Source organism: Scyliorhinus canicula, chromosome 8 (assembly GCF_902713615.1).
Source record: "Scyliorhinus canicula chromosome 8, sScyCan1.1, whole genome shotgun sequence".
Classification (NCBI taxonomy): Eukaryota; Metazoa; Chordata; class Chondrichthyes; order Carcharhiniformes; family Scyliorhinidae; genus Scyliorhinus; species Scyliorhinus canicula.
In genome coordinates, this window is record NC_052153.1 from 135342657 (window position 1) to 135362120 (window position 19464).

Consider the following 19464-nt stretch of genomic DNA (forward strand, 5'->3'; position numbering starts at 1 on the left):
CAGTGGAATTGCAGAATTTTTGTGGAGGCTGCATTGGTGGTATTTCTCCAAGGATTAGGTGTCTGCTGTACATTGTCCATGTTGCCAAGGTGCCACACAAAAGGTTGCTGCATAAGATAAAGATGCATGGCATTAAGGGTAAAGTAGTAGCATGGATAGAGGATTGGTTAATTAATAGAAAGCAAGAGTGGGAATTAATGGGTGTTTCTCTGGTTGGCAATCAGTAGCTAGTGGTGTCCCTCAGGGATCCGTGTTGGGCCCACAATTGTTCACAATTTACATAGATGATTTGGAGTTGGGGACCAAGGGCAATGTGTCCAAGTTTGCAGATGACACTAAGATGAATGGTAAAGCAAAAGTGCAGAGGATACTGGAAGTCTGCAGAGGGATTTGGATAGGTTAAGTGAATGGGCTAGGGTCTGGCAGATGGAATACAATGTTGACAAAGGTGAGGTTATCCATTTTGGTAGGAATAACAGCAAACGGGATTATTATTTAAACAATAAATATTAAAGCATGCCGCTGTGCAGAGAGACTTGGGTGTGCTAGTGCATGAGTCACAGAAGGTTGGTTTACAAGTGCAACAGGTGATTAAGAAGGCAAATGGAATTTTGTCCTTCATTGCTAGAGGGATGGAGTTTAAGACGAGGGAGATAATGCTGCAATTGTATAAGGTGTTAGTGTGGCCACACCTGGAGTATTGTGTTCAGTTTTGGTCTCCTTACTTGAGAAAGGACGTACTGGTGCTGGAGGGTGTGCAGAGGAGATTCACTAGGTTAATCCCAGAGCTGAAGGGGTTGGATTATGAGGAGAGGTTGAGTAGACTGGGACTGTACTCGTTGGAATTTAGAAGGATGAGGGGGATCTTATAGAAACATTTAAAATTATGAAGGGAATAGATAGGATAGATGCGGCAGGTTGTTTCCACTGGCGGTGAAAGCAGAACTAGGGGACATAGCCTCAAAATAAGGGGAAGTAGATTTAGGACTGAGTTTAGGAGGAACTTCTTCACCCAAAGGGTTGTGAATCTGTGGAATTCCTTGCCCAGTGAAGCAGTTGAGGCTCCTTCATTACATGTTTTTAAGGTAAAGATAGATAGTTTTTTGAAGAATAAAGGGATTAAGGGTTATGGTGTTCGGGCCGGAAAGTGGAGCTGAGTCCATAAAAGATCAGCCATGATCTAATTGAATGGCGGAGCAGGCTCGAGGGGCCAGATGGCCTACTCCTGCTCCTAGTTCTTATGTTCTTATGTTCTGATGCATACGGGGCTCATGGCTTGGTCCATGAGCTTGGTGCTGGGTTTGAGGTCTCAGTCTCGGTCTTCGAATACTCAACTCCTCAAGCATCCGAAGACTGCACTAGTGCATTGGAGTCAATGTTGAATTTTGTCATCGATGTCTGTTTGCACTGAGAGGAGGCTCCCGAGTAATGGTACATGATCCCCATTATCTAAGGGCTCACCGTGGATCTTGATGGTGGGGGGGGCAGATTTGTGTGGCAGGAGCGGGCTGGTAGAGAACCTTTGTTTTCCAGATATTTAGTCTGAGGCCCTTTCTCTCCTATACCTTGGTGAATGTGTTGATGCTGGTTTGTAGCGCGGTCCCTGAATGTGCACATATAGGCATTGTCTGCGTACTGCAGCTCGAGGTTGAGGTGGTCGTGGTTCTAGCCTAGAGCTATCTGAGGTTGAACCATTTTTCTGCTTGTCCAGTATGTAGCTCAATCCCAGCGACTTGGTGGAGTGTTGCTGCCAGGAAGATGGAGAAGAGTGTTGGTGCGATGACGCAGCCCTGTTTGACTCCAGTTTACACACTTATTGGGTGGTGGTTCCGTTCATGAGGATCACGGCTTTATGTCATCATGGAGCTGGCAGAGGATGGTGACAAATATCTGGGGGCAGCTGAATTTGAGGATGTTCCACAATCCCTCACGGTTGACAGAGTGGAAGGCCTTTGCAGGATCGAAGAAGGCCATGGACAGAGGTTGATGCTGATCCTTGCACTTTTCCTGGATTTGTTGGGTGCTAAAGATAATGTTCATTGAGCCTTTTGATGGGCGGAAGCTGCACTGCGACTCCGGGAGAAGCTCTTCAGTGACTGGGAGGAGGCGGTTGAGGTTCAGTGATTACCTTTCCCGTGGTGGAGAATAGGGAAATCCCAATGTAATTTCTGCAGTCAGACCAGTCTCCTTTCTTGAAGATGGTCACAATTCAGGTATCTCTTTTTTCAAATACAATTTAGAGTACCCAATTATTTATTTTTTTCCAATTAAGGGGCAATTTAGCGTGGCTAATCCACCTAATCTGCACATCTTTGGGTTGTGGGGGTGAAACCCACACTGACATGGGGAGAATGTGCAAACTCCACACAGACTGTGACCCAGGGCTGGGTATCTCTGAGGTCATCCAGCATGTGCTCTTCCTTCAAGACAAGGGTGATGAGGTTGTGGATTCTTGTCGAGTGCATCTCCGCCGCAATTTCGTACTTCTGCAGGGATTCCATCTGCGTCAGAGGCCTTGTTGTTCTTCAGCTGACGGATGGCCTTTTCAACCTTGTGGCGAGCTGAGGTTGCGTTGAGATGGTGGCGGGTAGCATCTTGCGGAATGGTGACGAGAACGCTTGTGTTGAAGGCTGTGTCTTGGTTGAGGAGGTCTTCTAAGTTCTCTCTCCAGCGGGCATTGACTGCCTCTTTTTGATGAGCACGTCTCCGCTTTTGGCTCTGTGGGATGTGCCTCTGGGTACTCGGGCAGTAGATGGTTTTGAAAGTGGTAAAGAAGCCGTGCACACCATGGTTGGTGGTGAGTTGCTAAGCCTCCTGCGGCCTTTGTACACACCATTTGTTCTTTACATCACAGGTTCTTTGTTGCAACTCAGCTTTCAGTTGGCTGTAGGCTTGTTTCTTCTCACTTGCGTTTTGCTGGAGCTGCCAGTTCAGGAATGCCTTGCGCTTGTGGTCAAGGGGATCCTGGATCTCCTGATAATTCTTATCGAACTAATCTTGGTGTTTCCTGATCTAGAGTCCAAGCGTCTCCTCGCAGGTTGCTGACTATGGTGGCTTTTAGTACGGACCAGGCGTTGTGGACATTCTGCGGCTCAGATTCATTGGTTGTCAGGTTAGCTGTGTGGCACCGGCTGAGTCGCGCTTTCTTCTCGGGGTCCTTGTGTCCAGCAACATTGAATTTCTGCAGAAAAGCTTCTGCCTGTGTCAGTTTTGGGCCAGGGTGATGGAGACGGTAGAGTAGATTAGTCGGCGTTCAGTCCAGCAGTCGCCGGTACAGGTTACGGCGTGAATGATGCGGACGTCTTTGCAATCTCTTGCCATGCCCTGATGATGATATAGTCTATTAGGAGCCAATGCTTGGGAGTGGGGGCGATGCCATTTGGACATTCTGAATTCTCCCTGTGCACCCGGACAGGCGCCGGAATGTGGCGACTGGGGGCTTTTTACAGTAACTTCATTGCAGTGTTAATGTAAGCCTACTTGTGACAATAAAGATTATTATTATTGTTCCCTCTAGCGGAACAGGGTGTTTGTGATGACCAGGCCATATTCTAAACATTTTGTCAGGATGAGGACTCCATTTGCCATGCCTTTCCAAAGGTCTGTGTCCTTCCCGACTCCAGCGTTGAAGTCACCGAGACAAATCAGCTTGTCTCCCTTTGGGTTGCAGCGATTGATCGAGTTTGGAATAGAACACCTCTTTTGTCTCGACGTTGCATCTGAGGTTGGGGCGTAGCTACTGACGGCTGTGATGTGCTGTTTCTGGGCCAGGGTGTGCCGTAAGTTCATGAGTCGTTCGCTCACCCCACAGGGGGTCTGTTGAGATGTCCGACCAACTCCTTTTTTACGGCGAAGCCAGCCCCGTAGAGATAGCATTCTTCTTATTCTTCTGGTTTGCCCTTCCAGAAGAAGAGATATTCACCACCTTGTCCATAAAGCTGGCCGTCTCCTGCCAGTTGTCTAGCTCAGGGCAGAGATGTCAATGTTGTGGCGTCAGAGTTCTTGGGCTATGAAGGTAGTGTGACGTTCAGGTCTGTTGCAATTAGGGTTGTCCATGAGGGCCCTGACATTGCAGGTCCCAAAATTCATTTGGGTGGGTGGGTTCGGTGAGGTTGGGGTGGAAGATGTCTCTGCGTGCATAGACATAGAACATAGAACAGTACAGCACAGAACAGGCCCTTCGGCCCTCAATGTTGTGCCGAGCCATGATCACCCTACTCAAACCCACGTATCCACCCTATACCCGTAACCCAACAACCCCCCCCCCCCCAACCTTACTTTTATTAGGACACTACGGGCAATTTAGCATGGCCAATCCACCTAACCCGCACATCTTTGGACTGTGGGAGGAAACCGGAGCACCCGGAGGAAACCCACGCACACAGGGGGAGGACGTGCAGACTCCACACAGACAGTGACCCAGCCGGGAATCGAACCTGGGACCCTGGAGCTGTGAAGCATTTATGCTAACCACCATGCTACCCTGCTGCCCGGCATTGCACACCAACCACCACACAGTCCCAATGGAGCGAGGCTTGGCCCAGTGACAGGGAGATCTGAGACGACTGGAGACCAGGCTTACTGTAGGACGGGAACCAACATGCACTCCAGCTCCGCTCGTCTGCTTGTCAGTGATGTCACCAGCGCAAGCAGGGTGCGAGGAGCGGTGCAAACAGGGGCGAGATTACAAGGCATGAAGGGTCATGGAAATTAAATGACATCACCCTTTGAATATGACATCACTCTTATGCAGTTAATTATTGTCACACAAGCTTATATTTGGCCCTCAATAAAACCGTCACATAGAATAAAGGCTGGAATCACCGCCCCGCAACACCGGCACATAGATCACGATTGGGCGGATAATCGGGCATCCGGCCAAAATTGAGCTTCACGCCGGGCATAGAACCAACCGCAATGCTCCCTCCCCTCGTTAGCGGCAGAATTTACCAGTGGCAGGATGCTAATAGATGAAAAATGGGTCTAATGATCCATTTGCATCCACTTAGCGAGCTCGCACCAGAGTCTCTGGGTTCCCTTGATTCTCCAGTCCTCTGGGATGGGAGTCATCTGGACGCAGATTAATACTGATATTTACCAGTGTGGCCCTGAAGTGGTGGATATTACCATGGGCCAAGGGGGTAACCCCTTAAGTCCACACAAGAGCCACCCCCCCCCCCCCACCCACCCGAAACCTATTAGATGGGGATCCTGCCTCACTGCAACTCCATGAATAGGGAGAACCCCCCTGAATAGATGCCCCCCCCCCGAGACTCCCCAACTAAAGGAATCCCCTAAATAAAGGACAGCCCCCCCCCCCCCCCCCCCCCAAAGACCCTCTAACTAAAGGGACGCCTCTCCCAGAAAGAGACCCCTTTCTGGAAGCTACAAAGCAGTCCTGAAAAAGATCACTTGTAACACCCACCTGGGCATACACCTGCTGGTTCAGTTAGAGGAAGCTTCATGTGTCCATTCCTGGAAAGATAAAAAGTGACCTGTGTTTGAAACCCTCCTATTTAGCTATCATAGAATTTACAGTGCAGAAGGAGGACATTCGGCCCATCGAGTCTGTACTGGCTCTTAGAAAGAGCACCCTACCCAAGGTCACACCTCCACCCTATCCCCATAACCCAGTAACCCCACCCAACACTAAGGACAATTTGGACACTCAGGGCAATTTATCATGGCCAATCCACCTAACCTGCATATCTTTGGACTGTGGGAGGAAACCAGAGCACCCGGAGGAAACCCACACGCGCACGGGGAGGATGTGCAGACTCCGCACAGACAGTGACCCAAGCTGGAATTGAACCTGGGACCCTGGAGCTGTGAAGCAATTGTGCTATTCACAATGCTACCGTGCTGCAAGCCATTCATTCATTTCTCTTAGTGGGCTGTGATTAACAGCTTCTACAGGCACAGCTGTTTGCCTTGCTTCGTTCATGCATGAGTAACTAAGTGCAGTATCTGCAATGTTTGCAAACATCAACCACATCAAAGAGAGAAGTGCATTCCAATTAGCCCTCCACACTTGAGTGATCTTGAAGTGCTGAGCTGGAAATGGAGACAAAGGATATCCAGGAGAAGGGAATAGGGGTTATTCTTAAATAGCTGGATAAGGAAATAGTTTGTTAGAGAGTCCAGTAGAGCATGGACTGTTTCAATGCTTAATTTTGTTTTCTATGTAATGAATTGTAAACTGCAAAATCAAGTGGTGATAGTGTATTAACGTCCAATTGGAGGGAGAATAACGAGGCCAAAATCTTCCGTCGCCTTTTGTGGCTGAGATTTTCCAATGCTGCTGAAAGTGAATGGAGATTTGGATGGAAGGACACATTTTCCATTCTTGCTCACAACGGGTCCCATAACGGACGAGATTGGAGAATCCCACCCTTAGTATCATTGCAAGACTGATTTGGATAGCTGTAGTATTGCACATTATTCTATTGATGTTAAACAATTTAGATTAGTAGTCTATTATGTGTCACTGATGCGCCATGATGCCTTTTCTCCCTGTCAGACCGCCACTTCCTGCCACCTTCAAAGGTGCTCATGGCAATGTGAACTATTGGATGACAGCCAAATTGCACAGGCCATGGAAAATTAGGATAAAAGTGAAAGAAATATTTACTGTGTATGACCAGATTGACATCAACTCCCCACTGCTATTGGTAAGTTATTTGGAATTATGTGATGCCGTTGGTAAACCCAAGACGCCAATTTTCAAACTGCTTGCACCAGTGCTCAGAGTCTCCATTCACAAATGACTGCCTGATAACTGTCTCTTTTTTGTTATTCTTTCATGGGATGTGTGCATCACTGGTTAGACCAGCATCAATTGCTCATCCCTAATTGCCCTTGAGCAGGTGTTGGTGTGTTGTCATTTTGAATCGTAACAGTCCATGTAGATACACCCACGGTGACCCTGTGACATTGTGGAAATGGTGATATATATCCAAGTCAGGATGGCTTAGAGGAGAACTTGAAGATTATGGTGTTGGGCAAGCAGGGCATGAGGGAGGAAGCTGTCTCCAAAATAATTATTTGAATATTACAGTTTGACAGATTTTGTAAACAAATATATAACTGCAAACAATTTCTAAGTGTATGGGATGTGGTTAGGCCTATCGCCCCTGTGTGCAAATTGGAGGTGGTCACACAGGCTGCCAAGTGTTGAGGCAAACCGTATAAAAGGCTAACCGTTGGCCTCTGGGACTTTTCCCATGCCTGCCACCCATGGCTCCTTATGCCACCTTAATGCCTATCCATTCACCGCCCTTGGCCCTTATTCCCTCCATGCCAACCATGGGCAGACCAATAATTTTTATTGAGCTTTTCACAAAATATCAAAAACAGAAAATATCAACAATAAAACAGTATTAACAACAAAAACGAACCCCCCTCCTCCCCCAGTAATTACAAAAAGAAGAATAGATTAGCACCCGGCATATCCAACAAACACATACACCCCCCCCCCCCCCCCCCCCGGTTGCTGCTGCTGCGCGGCCTATTTCCTACCGTTCTGCCAGGAAGTCAAGGAAACGCTGCCACCGTCTAAAACAAACCCTGTACTGATCCCCTCAGGGCAAATTCACCCTCTCCAATTTGATGAACCCCGCCATATCATTGATCCAGGCTTCCACGCTTGGGGGCCTCTCATCCTTCCACTGAAACAAAATCCTCCGCCGGGCTACTAGGGACGCAAAGGTCAGAACACCAGCCTCTTTCGCCTCCTGCACTCCCGGCTCCACTGCTACCCCAAATATCGTGAGCCCCCAGCCTGGCTCGACCCTGGATCCTACCACCCTCGACACCATGTTTGCTACCCCCTTCCAAAATACCCCCAGCGCTGGGAATGTCCAGAACATATGGGCATGGTTCGCTGGGCTCCCCGAGCACCTAGCACACCTGTCTTCGCCCACAAAGAACCTGCTCATCCTCGTCCCGGTCATATGAGCCCTATGTAGAACCTTGAACTGTATGAGGCTAAGCCTTGCACAAGAAGAGAGGAATTCACCCTTTCCAGGGCATCCGCCCACGTCCCCTCCTCAATCTCCTCACCCAGCTCCTCTTCCCATTTACCCTTCAGCTCCTCCACCGACGCCTCGTCTACCTCCTGCATTACGTGGTACACGTCCGAAATCCTCCTCTTCCAACCCACACCCCCGAGAGCACCCTGTCCCATACCCCGTAGGGCCAACAGGGGGAGCCCCTCCACTTGCCGCCTGGCAAACGCCCTAACCTGCATGTACCTAAACATGTTCCCCGTGGGGAGCCCAAACTTCCCCTCTAACTCACCCAAGCTCGCAAACCTCCCATCTACAAACAGGTCCCCCAACCTCCTAATACCTACCCTGCGCCAGCTAAGAAACCCGCCATCATGCTCCCTGGAATAAACCAGTGGTTCCCCCGTATCGGGGACTCCATCGAGCCCCCTACCTCTCCACTATGCCGTCTCCATTGCCCCCAAATTTTGAGGGTAGCCGCCACCACCGGGCTCGTGGTATACCTCGTTGGAGGGAGCGGCAACGGCGCCGTTACCAGCGCCTCCAGGCTCGTGTCCACACAGGACGCCATCTCCATCCTCTTCCATGCTGCCCCTTCCCCGTCCATTACCCACTTACGCACCATCACTGCGTTGGCAGCCAAATAGTACCCACAGAGGTTGGGCAGTGCCAGACCCCCCCCCCCCCCCCTATCCCTGCCCCGCTCCAAAAACAACACCCTTCTCACCCTCTGAGTCCCATGCGCCCATACAAATCCCTGTTGATCCTCCTAAAAAAGGCCTTCGGGATAAGGATGGGGAGGCACTGGAACAGGAACAAAACCTCGGGAGCACCGTCATCTTGACTGACTGCACCCTGCCCACCAGCGACAGCGGCAACATGTCCCATCTTTTAAACTCCTCCCCCATTTGCTCCACCAGACTTGTGAGGTTAAGTTTGTGTAGGGCCCCCCAGCTCCTAGCCACCTGGACTCCCAGGTACCTAAACCTCCTCCATGCCCTTTTCTGTGGGAGCCTACCAATCCCCTCCTCCTGATCCCCCGGGTGCATGACGAACAACTCACTCTTACCCAGGTTGAGCTTGTACCCTGAAAAGCCCCCAGATTCCCAGAGAATCTTCTTCATGTCCGGCATTCCCCCCCACTGGGTCCGCCACATGTAGCAACAAGTCATCTGCGTAAAGTGACACTCTGCTCCTCCCCACCCCGCACCAGACCCCTCCAATTCCCCGACTCCCTCAACGCCATGGCCAGGGGCTCAATTGTCAATGCAAAGAGCAAGAGGGACATGGGACACCCCTGTCTCGTCCCCCGGTGTAACCGAAAGTACTCCGATCTCCTCCTACTCGTGGCTACGCTCGCCATTGGGGCCTCATATAGCAGCCTCACCCAACTGAGAAACCCCTCCCTGAACCCAAACCTTTCCAGCACCTCCCACAAGTATCCCCACTCAACCCTATCAAAGGCCTTCTCTGCGTCTAATGCCACCACTATCTCCGCCTCCCCTTCTACTGCCGGCATTATTATAACATTCAGAAGCCTACGTATATTGGTGTTCAGCTGCCTTCCCTTCACAAACCCCTTATGGTCCTCATGAATGACCCCCGGCACACAGTCCTCTATCCTTGTGGCCAAGATCTTCGCCAACAGCTTGGCATCCACATTTATCAGTGAGATCGGCCTATATGATCCCACTGCAGGGGGTCCTTGTCCCGCTTAAGGATCAAGGAAATCAGGGCCCGTGACATAGTCGGGGGCAAAGCCCCCTCCTCCCTTGCCTCGTTAAAGGTCCTAACCAACAGGGGGCCCAGCAGGTCTGCGTACATTTTATAAAATTCGACCGGAAACCCATCCGGCCCAGGCGCCTTCCTCGACTGCATGCTGCCTATCCCAGTGACCAGCTCCTCCAGCTCAATCGGCGCCCCCAGCCCCTCCACCTGCCCCTCCTCCACCTTCAGAAATCTCAGCTTGTTCAAAAAGCCCCATTCCCCCTCCCCTCCACCGGGGGTTCAGCAATTAATGTTTACCCCCCTTCGCACCACATTTCCTCCCCTATCCTTCACTCCACCAATCTCCCTGGCCGCGTCCCACTTACGGAGCTGATGCGCCAGCATCCTACTCTCCTTCTCCCCATATTCGTACACCGCTCCCTGTGCCTTCCTCCACTGAGCTTCCGCCTTTCTGGTGGTCAGTAAGTCGAACTTGACCTGAAGATTACGTCGCTCCCTCAGCAATCCCTCCTCCGGAGCCTCCGCGTATCTCCTGTCCACCCTCACCATCTCCCCCACCAACCTCTCCCTCTCTCTTTGCTCTCCCCTCTCCCTATGGGCTCGGATGGAAATCAACTCCCCTCTAATCACTGCCTTCAATTCCTCCCAAACCGTCCCACTCGGACCCTCCACATTATCATTGGCCTCTAAGTACCTCTTGATACACCCCCGAAAACACCCGGCCACCTCCTCATCCGCCAGCATCCCCACCTCCAGGCGCCAGAGCGGGTGCTGGTCCCTCTCCTCCCCCAGCACAAGCCCTCCTTGTGGGGTCAAGAAAAGCAGGAATGCTTCCCCCAGTTGGCCTGTCAAGGAAGCCATCAACCTCTCCTCTGTCAATCATAGCATTTCCATTTTGGGGCCCTCCCTCCAAGCCAGAACACCAACCTTTCTCTATGCTGCAATTAATGTTGACCTTATCCCATCTCCAAGCACAAAGCACTGGCTTTTCCTTTCCATGCCACAATCCCCATTGACTTCCCTCATGCTGTCACGTCACCCTTAATTGCTGGGAAATGTCCCCAAAGTTCCCGGATTGTGGCCTCCTGCCCCTGGCTTTCCAGTTAGTAGTCAGCCTGGTTGTTAATTTGACACTTGTCAAACAGAAACGATGACAATGCGGCCTGCCATTAAATTAATCAGTACCTCTTCCTAACTTTGCTGGGTTCCTCAGCTTTTTTCCCATCGCCCTCCCTACTTCACCATAAATATCAAGGCCAACATGCCTGTAATAAATTTCTCTGGACAAATTGTTAATACCCTGATTTAAAAATTATATAGCCAGAGATTTTTTTTAGATATTTCAAGAGTTGATTTTGATGGAAGGAGAAGTATTTACTGTGCTTTCTATTGATTTTTCCAGTCACCACAGGTAGCTACAGGTGATAAAACTGTGTGTTGCTGCTGCTGTGCCTCAGGACCAATAACCCTAAGTGCCAAAATTGAACGGCAGGGCTACACATCAGGTAAAAATCTGGGAATTGTGATACTGCGAATGTGTAGAGTAACTTAATATTGAAAGCCTTGCACACACAGGGACTTCCTGATTAATCACTTACCAGTCCACACAATTTCTGATATGCTTTCCTGTAGTAGCTAGACCATCTATACTTGCCATATACCTACCTGTGATTGAGACACCTTTCTTGTAATATGCTTTTCAAAATAGTCGCTTGGAGTAGGGAACTCCTATTTTGGTGAAAGAAGAGACATGCTATCAAAGTTTTTGTTTTGTACTCGTCAGAGAAGGTGCAAGAATGCCAAATTTCAAAAGAAGCTCTGTTTATACTGCAAGAGAAAAGGGTTCCAATTGGTTGGCAAGCCAATTCTGGTCAATGCATTTCCATGGAGAATGCACCAGAGAATTATTATCCCCTACACTTTTAATAATTCAAAAAATTGCTCAACTAGGCCTGTGCTTGCAAAACTCAGGACATGATGCCTAATCTTTGATATGATTCCTTGACTGGATAGCACCAACTGAACAATCCCAAGTGTTCTTAAGAATTATGGAAATAGACTTCCGGTGTGCACCATGGAGTGAGTGGTCACACACACGGCAGCTCCTGCTAAGATCACAGTAAAGAGCTCTTTTTTAAGCAATATGGAATGGAATTTTTATGAAAAAGTGTCGGTGAATGTAGGAGGAGTTTTTTCACCCAGGAATGATATGTTTCTTGGTTTCCAGTCCTGCAGAAACAGTGTAGGATTTGGCTGGGGCTGCAGCAGAGACAAAGCCTATTCAGCATGCAGGCGGTGGAAGGGCTGTGTTAGAGGCCTCAAGCTGACTTGAGGGCCCTTGTGAAAGCTGGATTCTAGCAGCAAAGGGAACAACTGGAAAATCTCACCAAGGGCTCTTTAAGGGTCCGCAACGGCGCTGATTTAATTTTTCTCCAGGTGGGAACACAGCCTCGGCGCTTGGCGGCCGGTGGATGGGCTGGACTAGAAGTGGAACGAACAGAAAATCAACCTTGCAGCAGAAGAAGGTGCAAGGCAGAAAGGACAAGATGGCGGTGGGCGGGGAACCGGCAGCGTGGCAGCAGTGGGCGAGGGCAGCAGGAGCTGCTGCTGCGCTCCTTCCAGGAACTAAAAGCTGAGATCCTGGAGCCGTCGAGGGCATCGCTGGACAGGCTCAGGGCGACTCAGGCGGCGGAGATTCGGGAGCTGCAGCAAAAGGCTTTGGAGAACGAGGACGAACTCCTCGGCCTGGCGGTGAAGGTGGAGTCGCACAAGGCGCTTCACAAGAAATGGTTGGCAAGGATGGCGGAGATGGAGAACCGCTCCCGCCGGAAGAATCTGCGGATTTTGGGCCACCCGGAGGGGCTAGAAGGTTCGGATTTGGGGGCCTACGTGGTCCTGATGCTGAACTCACTGATGGGTGCGGGGTCGTTCCGGGGACCCCTGGAGCTGGAGAGTGCCCATCGGGTGTGGCTGCGGAAGCCCGGGCCGAACGAGCCACCCAGGGCGGTGCTGGTCCAATTTCAACGCTTGGTCGACCGTGAGTGTGTGCTTCGTTGGGCGAAGAGGGAGAGGAGTAGTAAGTGGGAGAATACGGAGATCAGGATTTACCAGGACTGGAGTGCGGAGGTGGCGATGAGAAGGGCTGGGTTTAACCGGGCGAAGGCAGTGCTCCACAAGAAGGGGGTCAAGTTTGGCCTGTTACAGCCGGCACGCTTGTGGGTCACTTATAAAGACCACCAACTTTAGTTTGACTCCCCGGACGAGGCCTGGTCTTTTGTCCAGGCAGAGAAGCTGAACTTGAACTGAGGACTGGGGGCTGGGGAATGTTGTACGCAGCCCGGAGGCTTTGTCCTCCTTGATATTCTTTCGCTCTTTTTGGTTCTATTGGACAATGTTTTTTTTTTGTTTTTCGCTGTCTTGCCTTTTCTGTTCTGCTTTTCGGGACTGTTATCTGTTTACTTGGGTGTTCTTTCATATCATGTTGGGATTTTTATTATTTCACTGGTTACAGGTTTGGGTGGGGTTCGCGGCCCTGTTGGGTCATGTGCCTGTCTTCCCGCGTTTTGGGTCAGGGGCGGGGCTTGGGATGGGGCGCGGGCCTCTCTCCCGTGCTGCAGAAGCAGGGGGCAGGGTCGGCATTGGGGGAATGGTTGGGGGACACTGGGGAGGGTAATTGGGGGGCGGGAGCAGCCGGGTCAGCAGGAGCCGGCTGACTTACACAAGTACAATGACCGGAGTTACGCAGCTAGGGGGGCCCTAGCTTGGGGGTGGGGGGAGGGGGAGGGTTTGGGGGGGGGGGCGGTGGGAAGAGGGGGGGATACCTGGTTGTTGCTGGAATGGCCAAGAAGGAGCTGGAGTGTGCAGAGGGTATCAGGATGGCGGTCTGTCGCGCGGGCACGTGGCGGACTACGGAAGGGTGATGGCTAGTCGACGGGGGAGGGGGCAGGTGGCCCTCCGATCCTGCTGATCACCTGGAATGTGAGGGGACTGAATGGGCTGGTCAAACGGTCCCGCATGTTCGCGTACCTGAGGGGGCTGAAGGCGGACGTGGCTATGCTTCAGGAGACGCACCTGAAGGTGGCAGATCAGGTCAGGTTGAGGAAGGGGTGGGTGGGCCAAGTGTTTCATTTGGGGCTGGGTGCAAACAACCGGGGGGGGTGGCGATCCTAGTGGGGAAGAGGGTGTCGTTTGAGGCATCGAGTGTTGTGCCAGACAGCGGCGGGAGGTACGTGATGGTGAGCGGCAAGCTACAAGGGGAGCGGTGGTGCTGGCAGTGGCGTGCAGAGGTCTGGTGATGCCCGGGGCAAATCTTGATTGTATGCCCCAAAGACTCAAGTATAAGGCCTAATATACTGAGAAATATTATGAGATAGGAAAACATTTTGAATATATAAACACAGATGAAACATGAAATAAACGCTTTATTCGATTTTAATATAAATCAATCAAATTTATTAAGTTCTTTTCCCCAAATGATACCTCCTGTCACAAAACACCTGAACTACTTCGCTTTTTACATCAGCTGCGAGAAATTCTTTTTCAATGCTTATTAAAGCCAGGTTGGTCAGTCGCTCCTGTGACATAGAAGACCTCAGATATGTTTTTATTATTTCAGTTTTGAAAATGACCTTTCACAGCTTGCGACTGAAAATGCGATTGTAAGCAGTAATCTGTATGAAACACACAGCGTCGGAAAGACATCCCTCCCATACTGCAGTAAAGACTCCAGAGCATCTTTAGGATCGGGGGAACTCTATTCCCTCCAGCTCGAAGGAGCATCACAAAATCAATAATTTTGTCATATAACTGAATTTCAGCCACATCATTGTCATAATAATTTGCAAAGTCTGAACATTCCTTTTTTAATTTCTCTCTTTCTTGTTCATCTTCAATCACTCCTGAATTCAAGTTCAGAAGAAAAGAAAATCGGTCACTGAGTCTTTGAAGACGGACACTGCGGTCTTCAATTTCAGTTTTTAATCTGTTCACAATCTCTACCATTACTCTATTCATTTCTTCTTGTGCCGTCAGTCCACTATCTCTTGCTGACTCTCCAGGCATTATTCTTCTTCTCCTTGTTCGTGCACTTGGTATTCCCCAATTTTGACAATATTCATTGGCTAAATCTATTGCATTGTGGATAATTTTGTCATTCTTCAAATTCAAGATATGAATAAGACCTCTCAGATCACATGAAGCTTCATGGAACCCCATTTTCGGATCCTGCAAACGTTTTGAGACTTTATCCACTGATGATAAAACTGAGTACCAAAATTTAATAAAGCTATAAACGGGAACTGTTGAATAGAGTTCAGTAGCGATCCTGCATCAGATTCAGTTTCCTTGAAAATTCTCCTTCCAGCAGGTGTTGAAGGCTTGCAATAACGTTGTCACACTCTTCGTGGATTACTTGCACAGCATCATGGCTGGAACTCCATCTTGTGTCACACTGTCTTTTCACAGTCCGAGTGACAAATGATTTTAACACTTCCCACGAGAAGTAGATGAAGAAAAAAAGTAGAGTTTTTCTAGAATGCCAAAAAGTATAACAACAGGTTGCACCTCACTTGCATGGACACAGGACAAATTGAGGCTGTGGTTCTCGCAGTTCACAAACACAGCTTTTGGGTTAACTTCAAGAATTTTTTGTTGATCACCTCCTCTCACTCCAGCCATAACTGCTGCGTTATCATATTCTTGACCACGACAGTCATTCATGGAAATGTTGTCTTCTTCCAATTTTTCCTGAATTTTATTTACCAGGCTGACTGCATCTTTCTTGTGACTTGAAAAAATCCCAGAAATGTCTCCTTTATTTCTACTTTTCTGTTTTCATCAATAGGAACGTAACGCAGAATTTCAGAAACCTGATCTTCATGGGCAATATCTGGAGTTGAATCCAGCATTATGCTAAAATATTTGCGTCCTTAATTTCGGAAATTATATTTTTCTTGCACGTTTCACCAAGAAGATTGATTATTTCGTTTTGAATTCTGTTGGACAAGTAGGTGACACTTTTTGGTTTCTCTTTCCCTCTCTGCAAGTGTTTGCTAAGATGTCATCATATTTGGCCAAAAGTCTGATTGTTGCTAGAAAGTTTTCCTGTATTTCACTGACTGTCTCCCCTGGCTCTAATAACCCAGATATTCCTTCTCCTCGATGTCCACGATAGGCCAGATTCTGTTTTGCCAGAAAGGATATAACCTCGACAATCCGTTCAGTTATAAGCTTTCCATCTTTTCTTTTCAGCAGACATTTGCTGTTGGAAGTTCAGCATCTATCGTAGTTGAATGATGGAGTCGAACTACAAGGTTCAGGTATTCCCTCATGTGAGCTCTATGAGAAGTGGCTTTTCTCATGTCAGGTATTGTTGAATTTAATTTTCTCCAAGTGGAGAAACCGTCTTCCTTTCCAAAGTTTGACACAGACATACAAATGCTCCTTTGAAAACAAAAAGTAAACAAAACAGTAGCATGCTTTTCCGATATGGAGAGTATAACAACCATTTTCTCTCCACAATTTCTCCGTTTGTGGAAACTTTATCAAACCACTGTTTGGAAAATGATCTCCCATCCTTCTCAGCAAATGGACCACTTTTATTCTGATATCTTTCAGGGCCATGTTGTAATATTGTCATCTTCAAATGATCTGGATCGGTTTCTTCAAACAGCCAAAATCGCTTCTTTGCAAAAATATGCAAATATCTTCTTTATTTTCTTCACATGGATCATCATCCTGAAACGAGACTGAGGAGAGAGAGTATTACGTTCTGACCGAGCTGAATCCGTATCTGAAAAATCCTTCTCTGCCACTCACATCATCTTTTACTTCTCCACGGTTCTCCTACTTCTTCTTTACTTCTTTTTATCCATGCATCTAATGCCCCTCTTGATGGGACTCTTCTTCGACTCGGCCCTCTTTTTTTCCTGTTCTGTGCTCCACTCGGTTGTACACGAATACTCGTAACATTTCATTTTCTTTCTCAAAAACCGTAAGACGCATGAGAAAATAGGAAGTAAATGGTAAACAATCGGTCAGTTGCAGACGGATAAACCATATTTCATTTCTTTGTTCCTTCGTATCAAATTTCACACTGATTCTCCCACTGATAATTTTGTGCAATTTATATCATAGACTTGCAAATTAGTGGTATCTGTATTCGAATATTAGCATGTTAAGGAATAAATGTCTCCTATTCCGAGATTAAATGCCATAGCAGTCCTCTGATCATCCAGGCTTCACTCTTACTACATCCCCACGTAAATATTTCATTAAATATCGCCAGAAAACCTATAAAAACCGTAGTTGCAACCTGTTCTAGAGCTATTCACTGACCTGAGTAGGTAAAAGAACTAATCTAGATGCACAAAAAGCTGAAGAAAAAACGAGTTATGACTCGAGGAAACGCAGGAACGAACAGCCACGTCTGCTTGTTGCTTTTGATGGTTGCACCACGTACATCATGTGCATGCGTGTGGGGGGGATGGGGAGAAGGACCATTTTCTCTAGACAGAAAGGGTACACCATGTTAAAGGAATAAAGGGCTAACAACTGCCTCTGCAGTGTGGTGAGCCTCCAAAAATTGATTTATCACCGCTGAAATTTTAAAATTACTATCTTATTTCCTTCTCTGGGGCAGCACGGTGGCCTAGTGGTTAGCACAACCGCCTCACGGAACTGAGGTCCCAGGTTCGATCCCGGCTCTGGGTCAATGTCCGTGTGGAGTTTGCACATTCTCCCCGTGTCTGCCGTTGGTTTCGCCCCCACAACTCAAAAAATGTTGCAGAGTAGGTGAATTGGCCACGCTAAATTGCCCCTTAATTGAAAAAAATAATTGGGTAATCTAAATTTTAAAAAAAAAATTAAAAAAAAAAAAAAAAAATTTTTTTTTTTTTTTTTTTCCTTCTCTGATTGGATGCCCCCATCCAATGGATGCCCGGGGGCCATGCACCGTCGGCCCCCCCCTCTGCACGCCACTGGGTGCTGGTCACTGTTTATGCCCCGAATTGGGATGATGCGGGTTTCATGCGGCGCATGTTGGGCCGGATTCCAGATAATGGGGGGGGGATTTCAACACGGTGCTGGATCCGCCACTGGATCGATTCAGTTCTAGGATGGGTAGGAGGCCTGCGGCGGTTAAGGTGCTGAGGGGGTTTATGGACCAGATGGGAGGGGTGGATCCTTGGAGGTTCGCGAGGCCGAGGGCCAGGGAATTTTCATACTTCTCCCTTGTGCATAAGGCCTACTCCCGATCGACTTCTTTGTTTTGAGTAGGGTGCTGATTGCGGGGGTAGTAGACGCTGAGTACTCGGCGACAGCCATTTCTGACCATGCCCCGCATTGGGTGGACCTCGAGCTGGGGGAGGAGAATGACCAGCGCCTGTTGTGGCGCTTGGAGGTGGGGCTGCTGGGCGGACGAGGATGTGAGGGGGCGGGTTCGAAGATGCATCGAGAGTACCTGGAGGCCAACGATAATGGGGAGGTCCGAGTGGGGACGGTCTGGGAGGCGCTGAAGACGGTGGTTCGGGGGGAGTTGATCTCCATTCGGCCCACCGGGAGAGAGGGGAGCAGAGAGAAAGGGAGAGATTGGTGGAGGAGATGGTGAGGGTGGACAGGAGGTACGCGGAGGCCCCCGGAGGAGGGATTGCTGAGGGAGCGGCGCAGCCTTCGTGCTGAGTTCGACTTGTTGACCACCAGAAAGGCGGAGGCTCAATGGAGAAAGACTCCGGGTGCGGTGTACGAGTATGGGGGAGAAGGCGAGTAGGATGCTGGCACACCAGCTCCGTAAGCGGGATGCGGCTAGGGAGATTGGTGGAGTTAAGGACCGGGGAGGAAATGTGGTGCGGAGGGGTCTAGACATTAATGGGGTCTTCAGGGACTTTTATGAGAGATTATATCGGTCCGAACCTCCGGCGGAGAAGGGGGGGATGGAGCGCTTTTTGGACCGGCTGAGATTCCCAAGGGTGGAGGAGGGACGGGTGGAGGGTCTGGGGGCGCCAGTTGAGTTTGAGGAGCTGGTAAAGGATAGGGAACATGCAGTTGGGGGAGGCGCCGGGCCGGATGGGTTCCCGTTGAATTTTACAAGGCTTATGCAGACCTGCTGGGCCCCCTGTTGGTTAGGACCTTCAACGAGGTGAGGGGGGGCGGGGGGCTTTGCCCCTGACGATGTCTCGGGTGCTGATCTCCTTGACCCTTAAGCGAGACAAGGATCCCTGCAGTGTGGGTCATACAGGCCGATCTCACTCCTGAATGTGGACGCCAAGTTGTTGGCAAAGATCTTAGCCACGAGGATAGAAGATTGTGTGCCGCAGGCTATCCACGAGGATCAAACTGGGTTTGTGAAGGGGAGGCAGCTGAACACTAATATACGGAGGCTCTTGAACGTTATTATGATGCCGGCGGTGGAAGGGGAGGCGGAGATAGTGGTGGCGCTAGATGCAGAGAAGGCCTTTGATAGGGTCGAGTGGGGGTACTTGTGGGAGGTGCTTGAAAGGTTCGGGTTTGGGGACGAGTTTGTCAGTTGGGTGAGGCTGCTGTATGAGGCCCCAATGGCGAGTGTGGCCACGAATAAGAGGAGGTCGGAGTATTTTCGACTATACCGAGGGACGAGGCAGGGGTGTCCGCTGTCCCCCCTACTTTTTGCGCTGGCAATTGAACCCCTGGCTATGGCGCTGAGGGAGTCTGGGGATTGGAGGGGGCTGGTCCGGGGTGGGGAGGAGCACCGAGTGCC

At 49.5% G+C, this 19464-nt stretch overlaps 1 protein-coding gene across 1 annotated transcript in view; it reads left to right on the plus strand.

The window, feature by feature from the left end:
* Positions 1-19464, plus strand: part of LOC119969922 (arrestin domain-containing protein 3-like) — a 58725-nt gene that overhangs the window by 27014 nt on the left and 12247 nt on the right. Inside the window, exons 4-5 of the mRNA XM_038803893.1 lie at positions 6521-6671; positions 11137-11239. Coding sequence (XP_038659821.1) covers positions 6521-6671; positions 11137-11239 — 254 coding nt within the window. The remainder of the gene's footprint in view (positions 1-6520; positions 6672-11136; positions 11240-19464) is intronic.